General features: G+C 36.3%; 2 protein-coding genes and 1 pseudogene across 3 annotated transcripts in view; 1 reads left to right on the top strand and 2 right to left on the bottom strand.

The window, feature by feature from the left end:
* The window catches only part of cd22 (cd22 molecule), a 35,403-nt gene that overhangs the window by 2,543 nt on the left and 6,738 nt on the right, over positions 1-26,122 (bottom strand). The gene's annotated exons all lie outside the window — the stretch shown is intronic.
* LOC127497013 (B-cell receptor CD22-like) lies at positions 669-4,982 on the bottom strand (annotated as a pseudogene).
* Positions 8,795-25,786, top strand: LOC127497010 (neural cell adhesion molecule 1-like). Of its 2 annotated transcripts, none has more exons than XM_051865083.1 (15): positions 8,795-8,954; positions 9,677-9,748; positions 10,550-10,747; positions 10,843-10,980; positions 12,120-12,263; positions 12,357-12,474; positions 16,725-16,879; positions 20,233-20,366; positions 20,651-20,768; positions 20,998-21,165; positions 21,591-21,710; positions 23,211-23,338; positions 23,443-23,608; positions 24,019-24,214; positions 25,372-25,786. In XM_051865083.1, exons 1-15 carry the CDS (start codon positions 8,903-8,905, stop codon positions 25,409-25,411), a joined length of 1,947 nt encoding a protein of 648 aa, XP_051721043.1. In that variant the 5' UTR covers positions 8,795-8,902; the 3' UTR covers positions 25,412-25,786. The 2 variants fall into 2 exon arrangements, with proteins under 2 accessions (XP_051721043.1, XP_051721041.1); XM_051865081.1 differs by having other exon boundaries at positions 10,843-11,025.

Genomic DNA, 26,122 nt, shown 5'->3' with positions numbered 1-26,122 from the left:
AGTAGAATGTGTGTTGGGGAGCATCAAAATAGTGTTAGCAGATATTAAGCAGACAGTCTACTAATACTCTACTGAGAGTTAGTTGACATGTATTTGCAAACTTAGTTGAACGTCTAATATGGACCATCAATATAATGTGTAACCAGATTTACAAGTACAGAGGCTTCATGCATGTTTACAATCAGATGAATTGTTCATGTAATACCTGTTCTGTGGGCTGCTTCTTTGGTGTAATCTGTTTCCTACTGTAAAGATGTGAACAGATTTGCAATATAGCTTTACATGATGTGTTTGTAATCATAACTCAAAATATCTATATGTTTCTGGGACCTCTTTGCCATCAAAATCCATAAAATTAAGATCCAATTAAAAGTAATTATACTATTAGGTGTTAATAATTCAAAATGATCTGAATACCACACTCTAGTCACAAGATTAAGAAACAATGATTCATGTAAATCGGTTATTGGATGGAATCTCCACGTCAGAAATATCAAATCTAGCCCCAGACACCGGATCTTGTCAAAATATATCCATTTGTCTGGTGTGTGCAACCCAGAAAAACCTGTCATCAGAAAGTCTTGTCCCTCAGTACTCTCTTAACGGTCTTCTATCAGCCTGAGAGTTTGACTGAGAAAGCTAGGGAAGAGCAGAAGCAGGAGACGAAGTGATGATAATAAAAGAGCAGAGTTTATAGAATAATCTTAGTTGCGTGTGTTTCAATGCTCAGAGTCCGTCTAGATGTTACACTACTCAGTGCTCTGACTTCATCTGACCAGTACAATTCCAACAAGTGTTATTGTACCAAGGGAAAAACAATTGAAAATTACTGCTTCACAACATCATCCTGTGATGATAAAAACCTTGAAATGGAGACATTCTCTTATCGCCTACCCGTGAAGACAAACATCCCTTCAAACCACACAATCATAAGATTAAACAACAGAAAGGAAATAAGTAATATAAAATATAAAAACATACGATGACATAAACGAATAAAATTATAATAATAATAAAATGATAAATGATGTAAATCAAATATAATATGAATAAATGATAAATCAAAAGACTACTGATTATAAATGATTAAAAAATTAATATAAAAACAAAGAACATAAAACACCAATGTATGGTTGCTTTCTTAAAGTAAAACACACAGCTTGTTATTGAAAACCCTTAGATCCTTCAACTGCTAGTGCAAGATGTTGCGTAAGATGATTGCATGCTTGTCTGACACAGCTATTAATGTAATCAGAGCAATGCAAGACTGAATGCAGTAAATGATGATGGGAAGTGATGATCAAGGGCTTGTGTAATGTCATTTCTCTCAGCATTTCAACATGCCGCTCATCCACTCACCTTATAATGAGACTAAACAGGACTAACAGTACAACTATTACAAAGAAAAACACAGCTGTTTCAGTCAGCAAGAAATGTCGATTTCTAGGCACTATAGAAACAGACAAACAACAAAAAAAAGAGGGTAAATTTGGGTTAACAGTCACCAAAGTTGCATTTATTAACATTATTTTTTATTCAAAATTACATTTTAAAATGGAAAAATAGTTTGGACACCCCTCACATATTTTTTTATAAATTACAGGCAGTATACAGTACATACTGCATTCCAAACACAACCTAAGACTTGAAATATTCCCTATTACCTTCGACTTTCAGTGCTATGATCGTAGAGTTTTGAGAGCCCATGTCATTTTTGGCCGTGCAGAAGTACTGTCCATCATCCTTCTGACTGGCAGCTTTGATGGAGAATTCACAATCAAATCCTATAGAAGAGATGTTCCCATCTCTGATCTTAAACCAAGTGTAGTTTGTCACTGCAGGATTGGCATTGCTCTTACAGATCAGAGTCAGTGAGTTTCCTTGTTCTATCTTTCCAGATGTCAAAATGGTTATTTCGACATTCTTCGGACTATCTGTGGGGAGAAGCAACAGGATTGGTATTTGTAAGAGAACTTTGAAAGATTTGTATGTAATGGTGCAGTTAAAATGAAATGTTGCCTAGAGAAATATTCTGAAACTATCTAGCTTCCTCATTTTTAGAAATCCATATTTAACATGGAAATAATGGTCAGTAGCTGTTGCTCTTTTCCCAATAGTGAGCTGCCTAAAAGGCTGCAAAGGAACCTCCTAAGTGACCGATTTTTAAGACATCAGGTGTGTGTGACATCAAAGTACAGCGAGAGCGATTCAAAAGCATACAGAACTGTCTGCTCTATAATCAGTCCTGTGGTACTTTGATGCCATACACCGATCGGTCTGTGCATAGCCACTTCAAGTCGAACACACCTTCTATAAACTAGTTTGGTGTTTGTAAACAGCAATGACATATTTTGTGGGCGGAGCCATGAAATAGAAAATATATATGCTCCAATTGACTTTTTTTCTCAGAATTGTGAGATTAAAAATGTTATAGGTTTAAATGTTATCTATGTTAAAAGTTATAGCTTTAAATATTATTTCATGCTGTAACTGTAGGGCTTACATTATGTCCTCTATGAACAACATATGTGAATATTATGTAGGCTAGATCGATTGTTTACATCAGATTCATGCTTTAATAGTACGCTAAACATCGCTGGTTTCATCAGTCCATGTCTGTCCGTTTAACGTTTAGCTTTAGTTAGTAAACTCACAACTAGCGTTTAGTTGCAAGTTTATATCTCACAATTCTGACTTTATTTCTCAGAATTGTGAGTTTATATCGCTCTATGTAGATTGATGACTTTCTAAAACATCCAAGTTATAAAATGTTCAAACAAACTCTTTATTTAAAATCACTGGATTACATGAAAAGAAACAACAAGACGTTTCGGTGTTCGACTTCTACATGTGATATTTGTCAGAGTTACTTCCGGTGTTTTTACAACTGAAGATGGTGTTTGGATGAACACCGAAACATCTTGTCGATTCTTTTTATGTAGTCCAGTGATTTTTAAATAAAGAGTTTGTTTATATCACGCAATTCTGAGAAAAAAAGTGCACTTGTTACCACCGTTTTTCTGACACCATAGTGCACTAGCAACTGCAGTAACTGTGACATCTACTACTGATTGGTCCATATATGCAGCATTTTTTTTAAATGGAAACAATTTGTTACATTATAAATGCCTTTACTGTCACTTTTGATCAATTTAATGTGTCCTTGTTGAATAATAGTAGCTTCTTCATTTCTGTTTTAAAAAATCTTACTGACCCCAAACTGTGTCTAAATGTAAACATACATCTCACATCAAGCAATAGTTCATCTGCTGAAGTTGTGCTGCTGTTCTTCAGACCACAGGAGTTTGTGAGAGACAGAAGAGATTTGGAGCTCAATCTCAGTGGCTAGTGGAAGCAGAAGGTGGTTTTTAAACCAGGCAAACGGCCCTTGTTCCGGGGTACAGTTTTCTGTGCTGCATCTCAATGTCACAGAGTCTCCTTCATGGATGTGTCCATTCATCTTTTGTGTTGTCACAGTTACTCTAAAAGGTAGAACTGTTAAAAGTGGTGTAGATTAATGAAATGTAATCAGAAATCAGACATTAAAAAATAAAATAAAATAAAGGTCACCAGTGCTAAACCAGCATCAGATTCCATCTTGGTCTGCAATGGTAGACCAGCAGAACTGAAATTGTTCATGAAATTGGTTTGACCAACATAGTCCTACTGATTGAAGCTGGTTTGACCAAGGAAATCTGGATGGTTAAGCTAGTGGGGACACCAGCTCACCAGCATCCAGAACACAACATTGGTGACTTTACAACAGGGATTGTTTTTATGTCATAAAAAATTTGGCCTTTCATTTACTTGCTACGTTGAGGTATATGCCACCTGGTCCAGTATATTTTCCATGATAATAATTTGTTTCAAGTTTAAAGAAATATTTTCCAATGTCACTTTTGGAGACATTGTGTAATTGCAAGGAGCAGTTTTTGTCTTGGTTTGCAAACACTGTTCTGTTTTTGTACAGTTGGTCAATCTCTGCCGCCTCTGAGTGATGGACAAATATTCCCTGCTGTGATCCGCCTTGTTTCTGATGTTTATTTGGTTTGAACCATTTTGTAGTTTTAAGTGTGTGAAAAGATGGATAATCAAATGAGCAGGTGAAATCCACAGATGATCTTTCGAAAACACATATGGAACGAGGTTTGTATGAAACTGACCATGAAGCCAGAGCAGCTGAAACACACAAAAATGTTTGTTAAGGCTCCAGTAAGTCATCATTGCTCTGATTCTAATCACTGCTCCAGATTATTCTAACAGACTATCAATGATCAGATCTGACCAAAAAGTACAGCAGTAAATTGTAAAGTCCAGTGGTTCTAAACCAAGGGACCTCAGCAGTCAGCACACTTCCAAGGGAGTCACAAAAATGGCTTAAAATTATTTAAAATAAGACAAATCTTTATAATCTTTAAAAGCTTTATCATAAGCTACTAAAACAGCTAAAAATCATTTTTCTTATTTTAATATGTTATTTCAACAAATGTAATTTAAGACCCAGTGTTCCATGGGCTTGGGAAACCTGAGAATGATTTTTTATTATTATTATTATTTATAGTTATGTCAAGCTCTAAAATATTGTATTGGGCAGAAACACTTAACCATGAATGACTGGAAACTTCATGTAAATTCTTTGGCCATAAAAAGTTTGAACCCTGAAATTATTTATTTTAATTTTAATGATTTATAAATATTTTATTTAATTGTTTTAGCATATTTCCCCTCCTAGTTTATGTTAATAAAAAGTTTGAAAATGGCAGCTTTGTCATTACAGCAGAAATATCTTAGCACATTTCGTCTTGGAGTCAAAAAGGTTGAGAATAGACACTAATTACTCAATTATATTATCAACAAATAAAAAAATACTCAAATAAAACAGAAACTCGCCTGATAGAGACAGCTGCAGAAATATGCTAATGAAAAACATGTGTTGTCCCTTCAGTGGTTTTGTCTAAGAAATCACTTGTTTCTTTAGATGCTTCAGTAAGCTTCACATGACAGGCCTAATTGCATCAGTAACGGATATCCTTGTTCCGTGGTGGAAACTTCCTTAAATCAGTGCTTGTAATTTAATTCCATTATTTTATACTTAAATGATAAGAAAATCCTGTTAGATTTAAAGCATTGGGGGTAGAGATAATGTTTATTTACTGAAACACAGTTTCTGCTGACGATTTCTGCAAACTACTAAATAGAAGAATAGCATGTAATCTCCAGAAAACTTTCCAATACAGCTATAAATTGTATGATACCACTTGAGGATATAGTATAAATACTCTGGTGAACGTTTGTGACTGTCAGCACATCTTGACTCATCTGTAGCCAACGGTTTTTATGGCGTTTAGGCTCAAACGGTATGTTGTGGCGCTAGTCTGTAGCGCCCCCTGCTGTCAAGGCACAAGCCTCACTAAATTCTCAAGATGCTCATCATGTAAACACGAACAGTGAAATTAACCAAATGAATTGAGTTTATTTCACTCAAATATAACTAAAAGTTCATTGTACTGCTTTGAACTAGTAAGATTAACTTAAAGTGAATGAGCGCAGCAGAGTTCTAGTTTCCAGCATGCTTTGCGTCAGACTGCAAATGGAAAATAAATGGTGAAAATAAATGTTATTTTGGATGTTATTTCACAAGATTAATATACGGAGAGAAGTTTTAGCATTTAATCTTCTGTTGTGTTGGGATTTACAGTGGACTAATGTAGGGAATGAGGGCCGAGGAAGGATCGAATGACTCTTGTGACATAATTCTAAATTCTAAAATCCTACCTTAAAGTACAATTAAGAGTACAATTACACGACAATGATGTACTAAAAACAGAAAAGTTTTTTCTTTGTACAGGTGACGTTATCAAAACTATCCCAGCTCACATGGATCCGCGAAAATGACTAAAACGTATTACACATGCCAGTCAAGTAGTTAGTAGTCTCAGCCTCAGATGTCACTCCTACGGACCGCTGGCTGAACGTCTAATGCATATGGGACACTTAACTGGAAACACTTCAGGATTTTCAAAGTCATCATCTGGTTGGTTGAATTCTACAGGATGTCCGGGAGACGTGTGTGTCGCGTTCTTTAATGATCCGCCTGGAAACAAATGCCGTGACACCAAACCCCCTAGTGGAAGAAAAACACTGTTGTGTTTACAACTGTGACAATTGACGCTTACCAGGATCAACGAAATGCTGGATTTTCAAAAGTATGTGAAGTTCACAGCTCCATTGTTGCAGTAAACTTGCACAACGTTCTTGAATGAATAATTTATTAGATGCAGGTTGGTCTGTTATTGTAGGGACATCGACTTTTACATTTTCATGACGCGGAACAAAACGAACTGATTGGTTGCGTTACATGTCAGTCAAATGTCCTCTTGGGCGGTCCTTGGCCAGTGAAAGCTGCGATAGAGTCTAGACTTTCTGCTGTCATTCTGAAGGTCTGGCTACGTGAGACTAAGTAGTTAGCGATGTCGTTTATCAAAGAAAAACTACGTACGCGTCTGTGCATACGCGTTCAGGCTCTCACGCCAAACGCACATGCCTATCCACCTTATTTTTTTACAGTTTACTGCACTTTGATATTCTTCTTGTTATTTCCCAATAGCGGCTAATAAATCGTAAGTCTCGCACACTCACAGAAAAAACATTTAAAAAAAAAAAAGGTTGATAGACTAAACACTTAATACGCATGTGCATGAGGTCACCGTTTTCACAGATTGGCGTTTTTGCAGTTTATCCACCTTATTCCTGACTAGCCTACTGCGTTTCGAATTATGGGTTGCACTTCCGGTTTGGGGAACTTCCATTTAAAAAGACTGAAACGAATCGTTTTAAATCATAAGGTTGCCCTAAATCTTATCTGTCAGTTTGACTGAATGAGCTGTCAATTTTTCTTTCATGTTTTATTTTCAGACATCATGAGAATAACGTAACGCTTGGTATTTTAACATAACATGTTATAACAAGAATATCTATGGCAAGAGCTCTTTTCAGTCACTGCTTTCAATCCTCGTGATTATTTTCTTTTGTCCCTTTGCATACCGCTGTAATAGTATGAAAAAGGACAACATATACTGCACATTTGTGGTCTGTTCTCCCGATATAATTTACGATATATCCCATTAATAATTCACTGGAATGCACGAAGAATCTCGTTTTTCTCCTCAAAGCCTCACGTCTCTTTACAGGTTTGTTTTCACAGGTAAATACAATTTATTATCTGTAAAAATGATGGAAATCACTTTGAAATAATATCACACAATGCTGAAGTTCATGAACATTTTTTATTAAGGCAACGTATATTACACAATACAGATATATATCATAGTTATATTTAACTCGTCCGTTATTGCTGTGGAAAGAATTTCGCTTTTTCATGGCCTGTTGAAAGTACCTTGTTGATGCTTAAATGTCCTTTTAATTTTTTTGTTGGTTGAAGGGTGAGTAGAATAATGTCATCTCATTGTACCCAGTTTAAAAATAAAACGTATTATTGCGTTCATAGAGCCAGCCTTTCACTGACTGTTTACAGCTTAACGGAAGTTACACCCATAATTCGCGCAAAGCGTCATGGGGCGTCGGAATAAGGTGGATACGGAGATGACAACGGTATCATTTAAAAAAACTTACACTCTGAAACCTGTTTTCAAAAGTTTGCATTTTCAGGCCACCAAAACGCCGTTGTCGTGTAAATTAATGGCCAAAACCCATAAAAAGTTTTCCGTTTTTAGTTGTCGTAAACAGCTCCTTAACTAAATCCTCCACATCCATTTCTCATAGAAGCTAAGAAGTTTCTTGCAATAGCTACTGTTAATTTTTTTTTTTTTCGTAATTTTGACTTTATTCTCAAAATATTACGAATTTATTCTCGTAATCTTACACTTTATTCTCACAATTTTGACTTTATTCTTGTAAAGTTTCGACATTATTGTCGTAATTTTGACTTTATTCTCAAAATATTGCGAATTCTCGTAATCTTACACTTTATTCTCGCAATTTTGACTTTATTCTCGTAAAGTTTCGACATTATTGTCGTAATTTTGACTTTATTCTCAAAATATTACGACTAATCTCGTATTGTTACGACTTTATTCTTAAAATATTCCGACTTTAATCTCGAATTGCTATGACTTTATCTCGTAATCTTAGATTTATTTTTTTACGTGGCACTAAAACGCTGTCGTACTCTCGCAATATGAAGTGTAGTTCTGTTATTTTCAGGTTTCTCTCGGTTCATCGCACTTTTTCTCTCGCTAGTCGCTGGGTGTAGTGGAAGTGTAAACTACGGAGTGGAGTTCGAGCGGAGTGGTTACAGACGCTTTGAGTGCAGAGGGGATGTCGCTCCACTCCACTCGTATGCGGAATTCCAGACTGGGTTTCAGTCTCTGCTTTGTTTGGCGACATAGGTTTGATGCTAAACATGCGATTTATTTAAGGAAAATTTACGTTATCTGCTTGTTTATATAAATATATAAAAGCAATATTGTACTTGTACTAAATATCAGCCTGTGGTTAATTCTGTACAACAGCAAACCTGCATATCATAAATCATAAAATGCTAAGTTAACATTTTTAATGTAACAAATTAAAATTATTTATATATTCATTGGTTTGTTTATTATATATTACTTAATATTTAAAGCATCATAATTATCCTTTTTTTTTTTTTTTTTTTTTTTTACATTTTTCTCAAGTCGTTTGGTAGCGTGTGTGCACGTTTTTAATCATCTTCAATAAAATGCAAGATCGTGAGATAAAATATCTTCCCTTCATCGAGTGACGGGGACAGCAGGGCTCGTTTCATCCGGTGCGCAGGAGGGGAGGGCCGCCATAGCATATAAAATCTTGGGGGACTTGTTGCCTGTCAGAGAGAGGTGTGCAGGAAGAGAAGACTGCAACCATGACTTTACTCAGACTGTGTGGACTCCTCCTTGTATGCTCAAGACTAATAGGTGAGCTGGGATTTACTTTCCTAACCTTTAAGTGCAATTTAATTTCTCTGTTACATATTGATTTGCTTTTTAGATACAGTGGGGTCCAAAAGTGTGAGAACCTATTTAAATTTTAGGTAAAGCAAGTATTAATATTACAATTTTCATTTTCATATTGTTTTGCTGACAATATCACTTGTATTGAAAATTTTGTATTAAATCAGAAAAGATAAGCATTTTCAGAAATTTGTATAGAAATATAGCTAGCTATTTATCTTGTTAATTGTCTTTATATCCTTTTAAATGTATTTATTTTTGTTTTGCCATGAAAATTCAACATGTTACAAATAAAACATGTAAATTTATAACATATAATTATTTTAATATATATATAAAACATGCAATATCCAGATAAATGTACTTTCACTTTCTCTTGTGAAGGAGTTGCCCTTGAAAAGAATGTTGCCCGTTGAAAAGAAATTGTTTTGCCATTAAATGTTGCCATTACTGTTGCTCTATTCTTTGTGGACGTCTTTGATCACCCATACTGGAAGAAATGTTGCTTTGTAGGGGAAGCCGGTCATTTCCAGTGTTCATTGTCTCTTTTCTTCAGTAAAACAGTGCTTTGGCGTGAAAATTAATCAGAATTTTCAGCATTTATTATTCTATCTATGGTTTCACTGATAAAACTTGTGTAGAAGTTATTGTTCATAATTTGTGGAACGTGTTTCCTTTCATTTTAGATGCTAAATTAGACATCATCGCTAGTGACCCTGATGTGCAGGTGGGAAGCCAAGTTCTGCTCTTGTGCAAAGGTTGGTGTGTTTAGTTGTAAAAACTGAATAATGGACACAAAGAATGGCCCCAAATTATATCTGAACACACTTAAAAATGTCTCAATGACTTACAAAATATGCAAAAAAAATGATGTTGTTTTGGGAATGTTGTGGCAAAAAATCAACTGACTCTTACTGCATAAGAGATAAACACATCCAATTATCTTTAAAGGTTTTATTTCTTGCAAGAAAGGTCAGATAGTCATACAGAAACACAAGTAGCTGCAGAGTGTAAGACAAAGAATGAAAGCTTCCCTTCACTTTTATATCTCTGACCTCCAAGGCTGAAGCCTCTGTCCTTTTACCATATTAGGAACATGTTTATCACTTCAGTGTTTTTCCACTTGTCACCCAAAGAATGCATACTTAAACACTTCTGAGAAAAACAAAATCATTTAACCATAAGCATATAAGTAAAATCATATGGAAATTATACAGAAACTTAAAATTTCCCCCACAGGGAATTTAAACTAATCAGGGCTCAAGATGATTTTTGTTATATAGATCAGTTCTCCTCAAGTGTCAACAATACTTTTTTTTCATTTTGTGATCATTCGTTATCTATTGCTTCAAAATAACTGCCACTTAATTGGTTTGATGTTTAGTTATCTAATGCACTGATATTAATACATTTTCATGGGTCCAAATATTTTGAGGGCCTTTAAAAATATTTAAAAAATTTTAATAAATCAGGTATAATGTTGCTGAATAACATAAAATAACCAAGAAGGTGTTTTCTATTCTTTTCTGTCTTTCCATATGCTCTATTGTGCGGATCAGTCGATTCAGAGGGAGACATCATTTGGTTGAAGGATGATGAAGAGGTTGATGAAGATCTTCATGAAGTCAAGAAAACTGATGAGTCTTCGAGTGCACTGACCTTGAAGAACATTGAGTTAAGTGACAGTGGAATCTATACCTGTCAGTTTGAAAATGAACACGGCACAAAGAAGACAACCTACCAGCTTTATGTCTACCGTAGGTTCTGTTTCTTGTTCCTGAAGACATTTATTTTTCTGTCAAGCAGTGAATCTTCATAATGATTCTTGTGTAAAATTCTGTCCTACAATCAGAAGCACCAGACTTTGGCAAGACACGGACGTACCATGAATTTCTGGTGAACCAGACTGTGACCATTCCCTGCATGGTCTCTGGCAAACCCGATGTGGAGGTCTACTGGTTACGGAACGATCGCATCGTGAATGATGACGGTAGGGGGGGTGACCATGCTGCAGGTTCTTCCAATCTTTTATGTGGTATGGGGGTCTCCTCACCTTCCTAGCTTAATGTGATGCCTGCAGTTGGCAGGACGGTGATGGGGTGGGAGGGGCCTGTGCATTTGTTTTCTGACTGTTTTGCAGTCAAATCGAGAGATGTTTCTTGCTAGTATTTGGGTAGCATCGATGAACAATTTGGTTTAGTGTTTTTTGTACCTGTCTGATGGTGAGAATTAGGACGAAACATTCAGTCCTGCCCCATTTCAGGTAAATTGACAACCATTGACAACCTTAGAGGAACAATTCACCCCAAAATGGAAAGTCTGTCATTATTTCCTCATCCTCACATTTCTTCTTTTGTGTTTGTTTGGAATGACATGATAGTGGCTAAATAACTTTAGGGCTTTTCATACTGCGCTTAACCCTGGGTTATTGTCATTCTAAACCCCACTGTTAACCCTGGGTAAAGGAACGTTTCACGTTTGTAATTTAGAAGCAGCTCTAGCACCGATTTCTACCCGGGGTTATGAAACCCTGCTCCGCATTGCGGTGCCAAACTTGTAAAGTGTGAAATTAAATGGTGTTAGAATGTTACCACTAGACGCTTAGCAACAGACAACCAATCGCATACTCATATTTACCTGCTTTGGACAGTCACGGAAACACTGCGCTTTGCATAAACAGTAAATTCAGAATCTGAGAGGAAAAATGCTGAGAGAAAACACGACAATTTGAGTGAAGAAGAGGCCATTTCATTCTTGCCTTCATAGTCAGAAATGTCCATTCAGTACAAACTCAATAGTACAGTCAGCAATACAAGGATGCGCAATGCTGGAGCTATGTAAACAGGTTGCGTGCTGTGTTTATCCAATCAATGACACTGACACCGCAAATATGCAAATAAGAACGTTAACCCAGGGTTTAGAAATGTACGATGTGAAACGTCAGCTTAGGAATACCCAGGATTAATTGTTAACCCCAGGTAAATTATGAGCAGTGTGAAACATGAAGCATTGAGCTGGCCTTTTAAGAGTGTGCGTGTGGGCTTTTAAAGGCTTCTCCTCATGAGTAAAGTAATAAGATTGCATCTTTGACGCTGCTCATGCTTTACCTTCCCTCTTCTCTTTGTACAGGCCGAGGTAGTCTCAGAATCCTCCCAGATAGATCCCTGCAGATTGTGGGAATTCAGCAGGAAGACCGTGGAACCTACACCTGTGAAGGCAAGATCAAGGGACGCCCCGTAACCAGGCATCTCCCGATCTCTGTTGTTGTTAATGGTGAGAACATAGAAGAACTAATCGTGTTTGTTCTAAGTATGGCCAGGGTGAATATGTCCTCTTAATATTTACTTTAAATATCCCATTCTCCAGAGCCACCGACCGTACTGATTCATGAGGAGAGAAAGAGTGTTCATGCCGGACCCAATACCAGTGTGTCTATAGTCTGCCTGGTCAAAGGAGCACCCACTCCAAATATAACATGGATGCTGTATGTACATCAACAGAAAATGCTATATTTCCTTCATGCTTTTTATAACCGTGAATCTACTTTTGAAGTCAAAAGTTATAGTTCTTACATGTTATGTGCAAATAATCCATCTAGACTACTTCTATGGCCCTGTGTCAAAACCTAGTCAGCTGCCTACAGAGGCAGCATCATACCCAGCTAACAAAAAGAATGTTTTGCTAACATCCTAATGTTCATAAAATAATATTAAGTTATGAAAACATTATTTCTGAATTTTTAAATGTTTTCAAAATAAGGGAACATTCCATTTGATCATTTTGTAAACATTGTGGGAGCATTACTTTTGAATGTTCTCCGATGTTCTGAAACTAGTTAAAAAAAATTAGACAAATGTCCAGCTAAAAGATTTCAGAAAAAAAGTTCCATGAACAATGTATTAATAAAGCAATAAGCCCCAAGAAGCCATGGTTTACAGTGAATTTATAACAGCTAAGGGGCATTGTTAGGCACGATGCGGAGTGATTTTTTAATATATATATAAAATGCTATATGATGGAGGTAATACAAGCTTCAATGAACACTATCAATGAGAACAAGCATGTTTACATTGCTAAGGGTGGTTACTAAGGGTGTTGTGCTGTGATACATAAAACCGTTGGGTTAAGCGGTCATAACCGTGTTATATCGTGAATAAAACACAGCTGCTGACCAATCAGAATCAAGGACTGGAACTAACTATTTTATAATAAAGTTTTTGTGCTAATGTTTTGAGAACATTTTTAAAGACCAGATAACTTTGAGTGAACGTTCTATTAACATTACTGGAAGAACATTTGTTTATAACTTTGAGAACCTTGCTAGAATGTTATGTCCATGAATGAATGTCATACACAATAATAATGCAAAATGCTTTACATGAAAGGTATTTAAAAATATTCATAAAAGATGCATAAGACATAAAAATAACCATGAAAAAGTAATGAATAAAAATAGATTAAATCTCAATTTAAAATGCATTAAAAATAAATACAAAGAAAAGAGAACAATTCATAAATTAGATTATAGACTCATAATTAATTCAATACTGAAAAATACTGATATAGTTCAATCTAATTAAAATATTACTGTTTTACCCATGAGCATTACTATCATAGGCGTAATTTGTGGGTGGGACAGGTGAGACACGTCCCCACCACTTTTCACCAGGGTTGATATTGTCCCTATCACTTTTTGAAACATCTCGTGGCATGGATGTACCTAATACACATGAAACATCTCCAGCTGACTAGCGAAGCATTCATTTCATTCGTTTGTTAAAAAGAAATGAATGAAATGAAATTGGGGGGGGGCTATACGAGGGTGGATTAGAACCCAGATTAGAACCTCGCTGAAACGCTTAAAAGTTCTACCAGCAGACCATTAAGTCAGACAAGCATTTTATGTAATTCTATGTATTTATTCACTGACGTGAAATTCACCCTTCGCGGGAGTTTAATTGACAGATGATCTGACCAAACATGACGCTGAGTTTGTCTAACAAATAAACCATACAAGAGAGTTAATAAATTAACGTCGGTGAACTTAAAAAACGGTGTGTACTGATGTTAATTCATGTTTATTACTAGTAGGAAGATCGCTTGAACTGAAACCCAGCGATCTGTCATGACACATTAATGAGCCACAAAACAGTATTTATTGTTTTAGTTTCTTTAAAAAAATTACAAAATTTGAAAGCTGAAACCTTGTTTCAAACCAAAAGTAACCTGCTCTGTCTTGTCTGTCGACGTGTTGTCAGTCAGGGGCGGATCTACCGGGGTGGCACGGGGTGGCAACTGCCACCCTAAGAAAAAGCTTTGCCACCCCATCTGCCACCCCAGAATTATCACAGAAAAAAATATAAATGTTACAGTGTTTCAAGTACTGCTTTTCAGCAGCGGCGCTTCAATGTGATGACATAAAAAGACAGCGCAACGCAAAATAATGGCAAGAAAACACGTTGGCTGTACGCACACGCAGCGCGCCCAGTGTAGTCAGCTTCATTAACAAATGACTCTTATGAACCGGTTCTTTGTGGATCAAAAAAAAAAAAAAAAACCACAGCGCAGCCAAGTTCACTTACGAATTGTTTTTCCATTTGTTCGTGAATCAGGAAATGACTGCTTCCCGGCTAACTCAGAAGTCTTCTGAGAAATGTAATCACAGAAACTAATCACAGAAACTAATAGCAAAGTTAGGTAAGAATATAAACATATTTTATTTTTTCTCGATTGCTAATACAAGTGATTCAGTTGGCCCAGTCTCCCAAACCATCAGTTCTCAAAACAAAGACACATTTCTCAAAACGTTTAACATTGACAACATTAGCAAAACTTATGACACACCAGTGGAAATCTGAGAGAGAGCTGAAAGAATCATTTACGGGGGTTTTAAAGTTAAGTTACACATACAGTATAATTACAATACACAGTACCATACTTTAAAGAGGTGAGGGATCGTACTTTTTTTTACTGTACTGTAATTGACAGTGTACTGTATTGTGGTGCATACCAAGTTCATATACATATACTTTTCTCATGCTTTTCATCTACTGCCAGATCATTTTACAATAGTAAAATGAAAATGATTTTTTTCCAAAAGTTCATTGTTTTATTTTACTGTATCTGCATCTATTTTTGTATAGTGTAGTAGACATTAAGCTGCAAAATAATTCCTGAATCACAATAAGAGTTTTTTTTTTTTTTTTTACAGTGTGAATTGATCTCACTAGTGTTCACTGAGCAGTGCAGTAGTCTGTTTATTTGTTTATTTGTCATCTGATGCCAAAGTTTGATTTTGTCAGAAGAGAATAGGTTTTTGACTAAACATTTTATTTTGACCTGGAAGTTTGAGGTTTGTGCAAGTTGGTGTATTTTGAGATTGTGTTTATAGTTGTGAGAAAATATGAATTGTTTCATGAATTGTGCGTTAGCAATCAAGAAAAACAATAACTAGATTGAAAAGTTTGAAAGACAAATTTATGCTGGCTAATTGACATAAAGCCAACTTAAAGTCTTGTTTAAAAAAGTAAATAGTTTGGTGTGTTAGGCCAGAATATTTAGATGTTCTGGATGTTTGCTAAAGTGTTGCTAGATGTTTGCTAGGCAGTTGCTGGGGTGTTGCTAGAGTATGTGGTTGATAGGGTGTGTGTGTGAGTATTTGGCTGATAGGGTGTGTATCTGTGAGTATGTGGTTGACAGGGTGTTCTGGGTGAACACACAGACATTCTGTTAATAACAGAGACTCAAAAATTGCTTGCAAAACTGTGGAAATTCAAAAGTTTTTGTTGCTCTTTAACTTGTACTAAAACGTGATTTATACCATAGAAGTAGCCTGTGATGTAATATGAACAAAACTGCTCATCTCCTTTTGTGATACAAGCACAGACTCATTTAGAATCTGTTGTTTTTGAAGTTTTTCATAGTGTCTTGACTTGGTGCCATGATGGGTATTGAAATCTTGTTATTTATTTTTAATTTTAAACAGTATAGATGAATACTTTCTGGTAATCCAATATTTGTGAACCCAATTGTGTATTTCAGCCTATAAATCTCCAAAAACTATGCATGGGCGCTTGCTTTGGTGTTGCCACCCATCATAGACCTCATGCCACCCTATATAAAATTTTCTAGATCCGCCCCTGGTTGTCAGTCCTCTTTGCTCCGCGATGTATTTGTCATTCTGTGAGAACATGATGTGTGGCGTGGGAGTGTCATGGCTTGTCTGACAAAACAACAGTAACTAAAGTGGGGCGGCCCGGGTCTATGCGAAAGTTCAGTTTCAGGACTAACAATATATTGTATTAAAGTAGATGTAAGTTACATTGAACATGACTTTATGTCAATAAATTAATCTCATTGTACTATTTAAATTGATTTCTCTAAGTTGTAATGTTATTTTTTTCTGTAATTGTTGTTACATTCCCTCCCACACACTCATGTCCCACCCACTTTTTAAAACAAATTTATGCCACTGATTACTGTGCTTATTAGACTATCATGTTGTTAGTTTAGCAGCATGCTAATATTAAACTCTATTGAAATCAAGGAAAGGCAGTTCACGTTTTGGAACAGAGCCTTTATGTGTTTATTCATATTTTTAGTCTCAGACTGTTTTTGTATATTTGGAGCTTCCTTTTGTCTCTTAGTTGTTAGTTCTTCTCCCACGAGTATATTTGTGTTGTATTAATGAACAAAAGTGGCAAGAAGACTGAGTTTCTGCATCTCTTCCCTCAGCCCTTCCACCTCTGACGACTCCCGTATCAGATTCAACTCCGATAAGAGTGAGCTCACCATCTCTTCAGTGACCAGGAGCAATTATGGAGAGTATGTCTGCACGGCTACCAATAAGATCGGAGAAAACTCTGCCACGTTTATTCTGGATGTCTCAGGTGAGACAAGGCCTTCCTTGAAGAATCAAAACCTTGAATGAAGTGATGTGTTTGTACTTGGCTGAAAGCATAGAAGCATTGAATGAGGGCAGTTGGTCTGCATAATAGGGCTGCACGATTTTTCACGGTTAAACCGCACACGATTTGGCAAAGGCTGCGATTATTTTAATGCGCAGCTTGTCAGAGCTGTACAGCTCTGTGATCAGTAGTAAATGCTTCTCCATCTGAAAGCCAGAGGGCGCTCTTGCGCAGAAACTCCAAATATGCCCTGCCGCAGAAGAAGATAACACGCGTCATATCGCTGTAGCTGAATAAACAGAAGATTAAAATGCTTTGATTGATTAAACATGACTAATAAACACACAACTGCCTTATTCTGGTTAAGAAGCCACATCATCTCACAGAAGGATGCTCAGCTGTTATTAAATGTTGTCTTTTGTTGGACAAGATGTGAATAAATGCTTCTCATGTCTGGAAAGATGTTTGACGCGTGTTGCTTTTTCAAATGTACATTATAAGCGACTCAAACTTGCAGTGCTTTCAGATGGATTAGCATTTGGAGCCATACTTCATTGACAAGCTGCGCATAAAAAAATAATCGCAGCCTTTGCAATTTCATAATCGCACTAAGAATCTTGTTTAAGCGATAATCGTGTTTAAGTTCAATGTTATTTTTCGTATTGTGTGATAAATCATGCAGCCCTACTGCATAATATGTTTTTAGTCAATGCCAAAGTTCAACATGATACCAAAATTGTCACTATTTACTATCTTAATGAATTTTTCAGGTCTGTATGGCAAGTAAGCTCTGTCAATTAGCCCATACGTGTTGTAAAATGACAAATAATGCCCTTTTTGGATGGCAACACACATTTTTGTGATCCAGTCATTCAATTCCTGATGGATAAAATCAAGACCAGCTTTATCTTTTCTGTCTGAATATCCTGTTCACTTTATTCATCAAATCATGTTCATGTTGACTTTAAACTGCAGCAAATTTATGTGATTATGGCTCAACTGTTGTTTTTTTACTTTATTTCCTTTTCTTGGAAATTTTGTTTAGCCAAAGATTTATTCCAAGGAAACACTCTCTAATGGACCAGACCCAAACAAAACTCTTGTAGGATAAAGGAAATATTAAAATAGATTTTTATACACAAATGCATATCTGCAATAGTTGGCTCAATATGTATTTTGATATTTTATGGTTTAGCTTTTGAAGATGAATGGTGCTCTTCGTGTGTCGGTCAAAAATGAGCGGATTTATTCATTTTTTATTTCAATGAAATGAATGCACTATATTTTAGTTCTATAATGTTTTTTTTTTTTTTTTTTAGAGGATTTTATGGTGCTAAGTTATATTTATGCTGTAGTTATAATCCATGTATTCACTTTTTGAGCATAGACCTGAAAATGAAATTTCCAACTTAAACTGTCATAAATTTTGAATGCTTTAGAGCACAGACTTAATTTTGATCACTTAGCAAATTATTACTGAAGTGAAAAAAGTTTTAAAAAGTTAAAGTGCCCCATTATGCCTTTTTTAAGGTTCCTAATATTGTTTTGTGAGTCTCCTATAACAGGTTTAAATGCATGCAAGGTCAAAAAACAATTTCGTTTTCTCATAATATACATTTAATTTTACCTGAGTTTTCAATCTTTTGTAAACGAAGCAGTTCAGAGAATCAGTCTCCCTAAACCCCTCCTTTCCGTGAGCCTACACTGCTCTGATTGGTCAGATGGCCCAGTCCTTTGTGATTGGTCTACTGCACGCACCGTGTGCCCATTACTATGAATGACAGCTATCAGTTTGCAAGACATTTTGTATACAATGTATGGACAGAAAAGATGGCATCGATTTTACCATATCAGTTCGAGCCCGAGTCCAACGATGAAACGTCTGAAGTAGTCGATCAACCAGAAACTGATTCGCAATTACGACTGGAGTACGACGTTTCTATATGGTAAGTGTCACCTTAGTTTGCTTTATGTATAAGACATGATAGCAGCGTCACTGTTATACTTTATGTAGGTGCACCTGTGGGAACTGTATCAGAATGCCAAGTGAAGCTGAAAACCTCTAACATAAGATAAACATTTAGGCCAGATGTGTACAGACTTTTTCGTCATAACTATTAACAAAGAAAAATGGCTATATCATTGTTTGACATTACAATGGGTCAACTAGTTAGCGCAGACTAGCATCTTAACATCCTATAACAATACAGATAGAGCCTTTCCATGCACATGAACTTTAATAACATCCCATTCTCTTCTGGGAAGGCTTTCCACAAGGTTTAGATGTGTGTTTATGGGAATTTTTGATTTTTTTCTACAAGCGCATTTCTGAGGTCAGGCTCTAGAGTCCAGTGGCGGTGTGCTTTACACCACTGCATCCGATGCTTTGCATTGCACTTGGTGATGTAAGGCTTGGATGCAGCTGCTCGGCCATGGAAACCCAATCCATGAAGCTCTCTACACACTGTTCTTGAGCTAATCTGAAGGCCACACGAAGTTTGGAGGTCTGTAGCTATTGCCTCTGCAGAAAGTTACAGAGTTCTGTGCACTGTGTGCCTCAGCATGCGCTGACCCCGCTCTGTGATTTTACAAGGCTGAGCGGCTGTTGTTCCCAATTGCTTCCACTTTGTTATGATACCACTAACAGTTGACCATGGAATATTTAGCAGTGAGGAAATTTCACGAATGGACTTATTGCACAGGTGGCAACCTATCACGGTACAACGCTTGAATTCACTGAGCTCCTGAGAGCGACCCATTCTTTCACAAATGTTTGTAGAAGCAGTCTGCATGCCTAGGTGCTTGATTTTATACACCTGTGGCCATGGACGTGATTGGAACACCTGAATTCAATGATTTGGAGGGGTGAACCCAATACATTTAGCAATATAGTGTATATTTTCAAAAACACATTTTACTCTAAAACTGCAAGAAAATCAAAGCCATAAATCTAAACAAGTTATGTTCCAAATTTGAGCTTAATATCTCAAAAAAATTAGCTTTCAGTAAGATTTTGTTTGGCCGCAGTACCAAAAGTTTTCACTAGATGAAATTTGTCTCACGTTCATTTCCAATGCGGCCACAAGAACACAAGTGTGACTATTTTTTCAGGACCATTTAACCTTTTTGAATCATGTCCATTATTTGTGTGTGTGTGTGTGTGTGTGTGTGTGTGCGCTCACACAGCAAGTGCCAAAACCTTTACTAAGTTTCATACCATTCCGACGTAGTAAAAAATTCTAAAAAAAACAAAACGTAACATTTTTCGGTCAAAAATGACCAAAGAGAACCAGAGGGTTACTTTCTTTTTTGCTTGTCCTATTGATCATTTTCAGAGCATCCAACTATAGACTTGGATCCACGCAAGCTGACCGTTATTCCAGGAGAATCTGGATCGGTGCTCTGCAATGCCACAGGACATCCAACTCCAACCATACAATGGGTCAGGAAGGCTACCCAAGAAAAAATGGTGAGAAACATCTAAATAGCTCAATTTATTGTTGTTTGCAATTAAAAACAAAACATTTATTAATTGTCTTAAACATATTTCCAAAGGTAATCAAATCTTGTCTTAAACCAGTGGGAATACATGGGAAAAGGATTATAACTGGATTATAATTTTCTTTGATGGTGGTGACGGTGAGAAGGGATTCTGTATCTCCAGGAAGTTTGACCCACGTACTCTTCTCTTTGGTCTTAATTGCTTCTTCCTGTCTCTTATTGTCTTTCCTGTTTGCACGAACGTATGGGCAGACGAGTGTGGAGGGATCTGAGCTCATTCTTGAAAATGTAATGCCCTCTGATGGTGGCTTGTACTCCTGCATAGCCAGCAACCCGGTGGGCACAACCATTGAGGACTTCCAGCTGATAAGTAAGGCTTTTGTAGTGGCTTTTTGAGCTCCAAAAATCTTCACCATATAACGTATATTAATTATATAATTTATCTTATGCATCCTTGAGAATTACAACAGTTTTTTGTCATCATGCATAACATTTGATAATGATGTAGTTAACAAACTTTGGTTTGTTGATATTTATTTATTTCTCCATAAACTTTTCATATTGCTTCTCATTAACAACTTCTCTTCCTCTCTCACAAGCCTGGCCTGGGGCACCCGCTCAGTTCAGTGTGGCCGCAGGGTCCTCATCTTCTGTCCTCATCCAGACTGTCTCAGTGCAGGACGGAGGGTCCTCTATTACCCAGTACATCCTTCAGTGGAAGAAACCGTCCGATGAAACCTGGAGTCAAAGTGTCGTCAAGCCCACAAGTAAATAAGTAACTATAAGAGGTGTGGTTTAGGTTCCACTTTATTTCAATGGTCCACTTTAGACATTCTACTAACTATAAGTAACTTTGCAACTACATATCAACTAACTCTCATTAGTATATTAGTAGATCGTTAGTTTAGGTTTAGGTGTTAGGGTTCGAGTTAGTAGAATAAGTTGACATGTAGTTGGAAAGTTACTTACAGTCAGTAGATTATCTGTTGGGAGACCAATAAATTAAAGTGTTAGCAGATATTAAGCAGTCAGTCTACTAATACTCTAATGAAAGTTATTTGACATGTAGCTGCAAAGTTACTTATAGTTAGTAGAATGTCTAAAATGGACCACCGAAATAAAGTGTTACTGTGGTTTATATTTTGATGCTTTTTTAAATTCAAATGTGTGATGAAAATACTTACATTTGTAGATCCCCTGGTGATCACGGGCCTTGAGCCGTACACAGAGTACTCAGTTCGTTTTGCTGCCAAAAACTCACATTACCAGGGGAACTTCTCCACTGAACGTAGGATCTTCACACAGTCCGAACGTGAGTATCAGCAGGATTCTCTCCTGTCTATTCACTATTCAAATTTTTAAAAATAAATAAAATAAAAAACAGCTGTAGATTCAGTCTGGGTGTGGCCAATGGTCTATAGTCCCAATATAAATTTTTAATAATGATAAGACATTTTATTGCAGTTGATTTCATTTAATGTCGTCATTCTTGTTCTTGTTTGCTCATCACAAATGTTCATGATTTGCTTTCGCTGCCCATTCTTTCTCTAATTGCCACCTAAATGACCACTCCTGCTTGATGATGACCATTCTCCATGCATTACAACCTGCTCCTGGTCCCGGGGCCCATCCATTGCCTTATTCTGACCTTCCTTTGTAGATGGTAAATCAAAATTTTGAATGCATACATCTCCAGTTGATAGGCTAAAACACAAACCTAATTGTTTACTGTGATATAGAAGTGAGAAAATTAGTTTACTTGCATGTTTTCAATGCTGAAGAAAGCTGAAAAAAAAGAAAATTGCTACTTCAGGTTTCCTTCAGCATGAAATCAATGTTGGTCTGCTGATCTCACACATCTATACTGTGAATGATTTTGGAGCTTATCCACTGGATTGACACTGACATACTCCAATAACTTAATATAACGACTATTCACACTGATTTTAATGTGCTTTTTATTTGCCCATTGACTAGTTTGTGAAAACTTTACACACATTTCCTTTAAACTTAAGTAACAAAAACAGTGTGAGAGTTGTTAAGCTTTATTCATTTCTGTGAATCAGTTCACACTGTCCATTTCAGTTAACTGGTTCAAAACTCTGATTCAATGATTCATTCTTCACATTAGTCTTCCTTGTGTTTATTAAGTGAATTAGTATGGAAAACATGCATTTACTATTTTTAACTATTTACTGTATTTTAGTTATTAAATTAAACATTTTGAATTAAGAAATTAGCTGTTTAAGAGCAATAAATATCAGAATATACACTACCGTTCAAAAATTTGGGGTCATTAGGATTTTTTAGGAAAGAAAGAAAGAAAGCAAGAAAGAAAGAAATGAATACTTTTATTCAGCTGCATTAGGATGCATTAAATTGGTCAGAAGTGACAGTAAAACATTTATGATGAAACTACAATTGATTTCTATTTTTATTTAAATCAGCATATTAGAATGATTTCTGAAGGATCATGTGACACTGAAGACTGGAGTAATGATGCTGAAAATTCAGCTTTGCATCAAATAATAAATTACATTTTAAAATACATTCAAATAGAAAACAGTTATTTTAAATTGGAATAATATTTCACAATATTACTGTTTTTACTGTATTTTTTGATCAAATAAATGCAGCCTTGGTGAGCAGAAGAAAAATCTTACTAAGCCCAAACTTTAGAATGGTAGTGTACATCAAATATTGTCCAAATAAGGTTAAAAATATCATGATCACAATCCACCCAGCCCTAAGATCACCTGTTAGACTGTTTCTTTGTTCCTCCTGTCTCATGTTTCTTCTTTCCCTCATTTAGGGGAACCCGACAGCCCCGTTCTTTCTCTGAGCGAGAAAAAGTTGGAGAAGAACTCAATCTCCATCCCCATTAAACAGCTGAAAGACGGAGGCTCTCCCATCCAACACTACATTGTGCGCTACAAAGGGGTCAGTCTGAAGTCCAGCCAAATCACTTCATCGTATCTTTCATGTTTTTTTAAATATGTGAAGTACAGACCTTATATCAGTGTAAAATGTCCCATTTCGAATAGAACCAGGAGAATGACGAATGGGCTGAAAATAAATTTCCTGGAAACTCCAGCAGAATCCAGCTGAATGGTCTCCAGTACAATGCTGAATATCAAATGGAAGTTTATGCAGTAAACCGCAACGGCTCCTCCAGCCCTGCCAAAATCAACTTCACCGTCCCACAACCTGGTAGGACTGATCAGAGCAAATCAAATATTATAATGTATTATATGCTTAAAGGGATAGTTCACACAAAAAATGAAAATTCTGTCATCATTTACTCACCCTCAAGTTGTTTCAAACCTGTATTCATTTCTTTGTTCTGTTGAGCACAAAAGTAGATATTTTAAAGAATGTCAGTAACCAAACAGTTGATGGACCCCATTGACTTCCATAGTAATTTCAATGGGGTCCAGCAACTGTTTGGTTACCAACATTCTTCAAAATATCTTCATTTATGTTCAACAGAAGAAATAACATCATTCAGATTCTGAATAACTTGAAGGTGAGTAAATGAATTTTCATTTTTGGGTGTTTAAACAATCAGTTCACCCTTTTCACTCTTTAGTGAAATGAATTGTTTCCTCTTTCTCTTGCAGTCAGTCAGCCGATGCTTGGGAAAGGAGGTGTGGTGGGCATTGTAATATTCATCTTCTTGGTGCTGATGGTAGCAGTGGATGCTTTCTGCTGCTACACCAACCACTGCGGCCTGCTTAATTTCCTTGCTCGTAAACTATTTGGACACAAACTGCCAGATTCTACAGGGATGGATGAAGAGGCGAATAATTCAAATGGGTAAGCTAACTTCATCCTTCCATGTTTATGTTGGAGAGATAGGATTGTTCTTTTCTACACTAGTTTTCCTACAAAGAGCCATTGTTTGCACATAATGTTAGATCATAGTGACTGCATATAGTTCTTTAAAGGAATGGTTCACCCCATCTCTCCATTTCAAAAGACAATTTCATACAAGAAAAGTAGATGCAAAAAAGACAGACAAATAGCACCATAATGTATGTATGTATGTGTGTGTGTGTGTGTGTATATATATATATATATATAGAACCTTATTGTGAAGTGTTACAAAATGATTAAAATGATTAAAAATTGAAATTTAATATTATGTCATATATACATTCATGTGTAAGTGTCCCTTATATTTTGACACAAGTCAATGAATCTTCCAGTGTTTTTTTTAAACAGTGTTTTCCATCTAAAAGTCCAATTTTCGAGGTTTTCATTTAAACAGATTTACTGTTTCCTGTGTGTGATTTCACAATGCTAAGCTTCAGTCCTCATGAGTCCTTTGATTAGGGATGGGTACCGAAACCCGGTATTAAATGGTATTATTATAAACCCAGTATTATTTAATCGCAAAAATGATTAAAAACACTGTATTATGTTTCCAGGCCAGTAGTTGGCGATGCCACTTTGTAAAGAAACACTACGCACCTATAGACTGAACAAGTAATACACGTTCATGATGTCACCATTTTCACAAATTCGTGTTTCTGTAGTTTACACGAAGATGATAATGGTATCGTTTTCAAAAACGTGCACTTTGGAACTCGTTTTAAAAAGACCCAAAACACCACTGTCATGTAAATGAACGACCAAAAAGCATAAAAAATCGTTTTTGTGTTGTGTAAACGGCCCCTGAAACTGCCCAGATCCAAAAAACATAAAAACCATTAGTAAACATCAATGAGTAAATAATCTCCGAATTTTCATTTTTTTGGACAACTATTCCTTTAAGTCATGATGTAACTTACTCGTACCGCCATTTTTTTAAACCCTTGTCTCACAATTTGTATTCTTTTCTCTACTATCAATTCCCCCTGAAAACAATTAAAACAATTCAGCTGCCTCCTAAACCCAGAAAGCAGCTTTTTGTATTCTTCTGTATCATTTGCACTGTAGAAATAATGACATATTCCTTCTTTTTTTTGTAGGAAGAAACCAGAATCTACTGATCCAGTAGGAGAGGCGTAGAGGAAGAGTTGTCACGTTCACCAGCTGGAGTGCCCATGAGTTCCTCCAGAGGGCACTCCTTCTGACTTTGTTGTTCTCCCATTATGAAATATATTCCCCACAATCCTTTGCCTGGACTCATTATGGCTTAATTTAATTTCTCCCACCTGTTAATCATTTACTGGTTTCAGTTTGCCTATTTAGGCTCTTGTGTTTTAGTTGTGGGTCATGAGTTATTTCTCCATTGGGCTATCTGGATGTCTTCTTTGTTCATTCCTTCCTTCCTTCATGGTCTTTGGATTATGTTCCTGTTTCTTTGTGTGGACTATTTGCCAGTTTCCAGGTTTGGAGTGTCTGTACTTTTTGCCTTTTGTTATTAAATTGTGTGCATTTGGATTCTCTCTCTCTGCCTCATCTCTTCAAATACATTACAAAGAGATTACACAGGACACAATTTGAATTCACAGAGTGAAGAAATTTCACACAAATCCGATTGTGAGCTTAAGGGTGAAGTAGTTGTTGTTGTTAAAATACTATACGAAATCCATTTGTAGCCCATGAAGGTTTAAACACTATAGCTCTGTGGAGCATCTAAAACACAGCAAGATTGGCTCAACCAATAGCGTGAGATTTGGGGCGGGACTATCTGTCCGACCAATGACAGATGGGTGAATTTTTGAGAAACCTGTTTAAAAAGCACAGAAATTACACATTTGACCTTTAAGTGATGCA

The sequence above is a fragment of the Ctenopharyngodon idella genome, chromosome 16 (genome assembly GCF_019924925.1).
Source record: "Ctenopharyngodon idella isolate HZGC_01 chromosome 16, HZGC01, whole genome shotgun sequence".
NCBI classification, from domain to species: Eukaryota; Metazoa; Chordata; class Actinopteri; order Cypriniformes; family Xenocyprididae; genus Ctenopharyngodon; species Ctenopharyngodon idella.
The sequence above is the reverse complement of the archived record's forward strand: the minus strand, read 5'-3'. Positions and strand labels throughout refer to the sequence as shown.

Coding starts and splice junctions, on each gene's coding strand:
- LOC127497010 (XM_051865081.1), top strand. CDS start 8,903: ATGACTTTACTCAGACTGTGTGGACTCCTCCTTGTATGCTCAAGACTA. Junction 12,475..16,724: donor CCAAATATAACATGGATGCT/GTATGTACATCA, acceptor CTCTTCCCTCAG/CCCTTCCACCTCTGACGACT. Junction 23,339..23,442: donor ACATTGTGCGCTACAAAGGG/GTCAGTCTGAAG, acceptor CATTTCGAATAG/AACCAGGAGAATGACGAATG.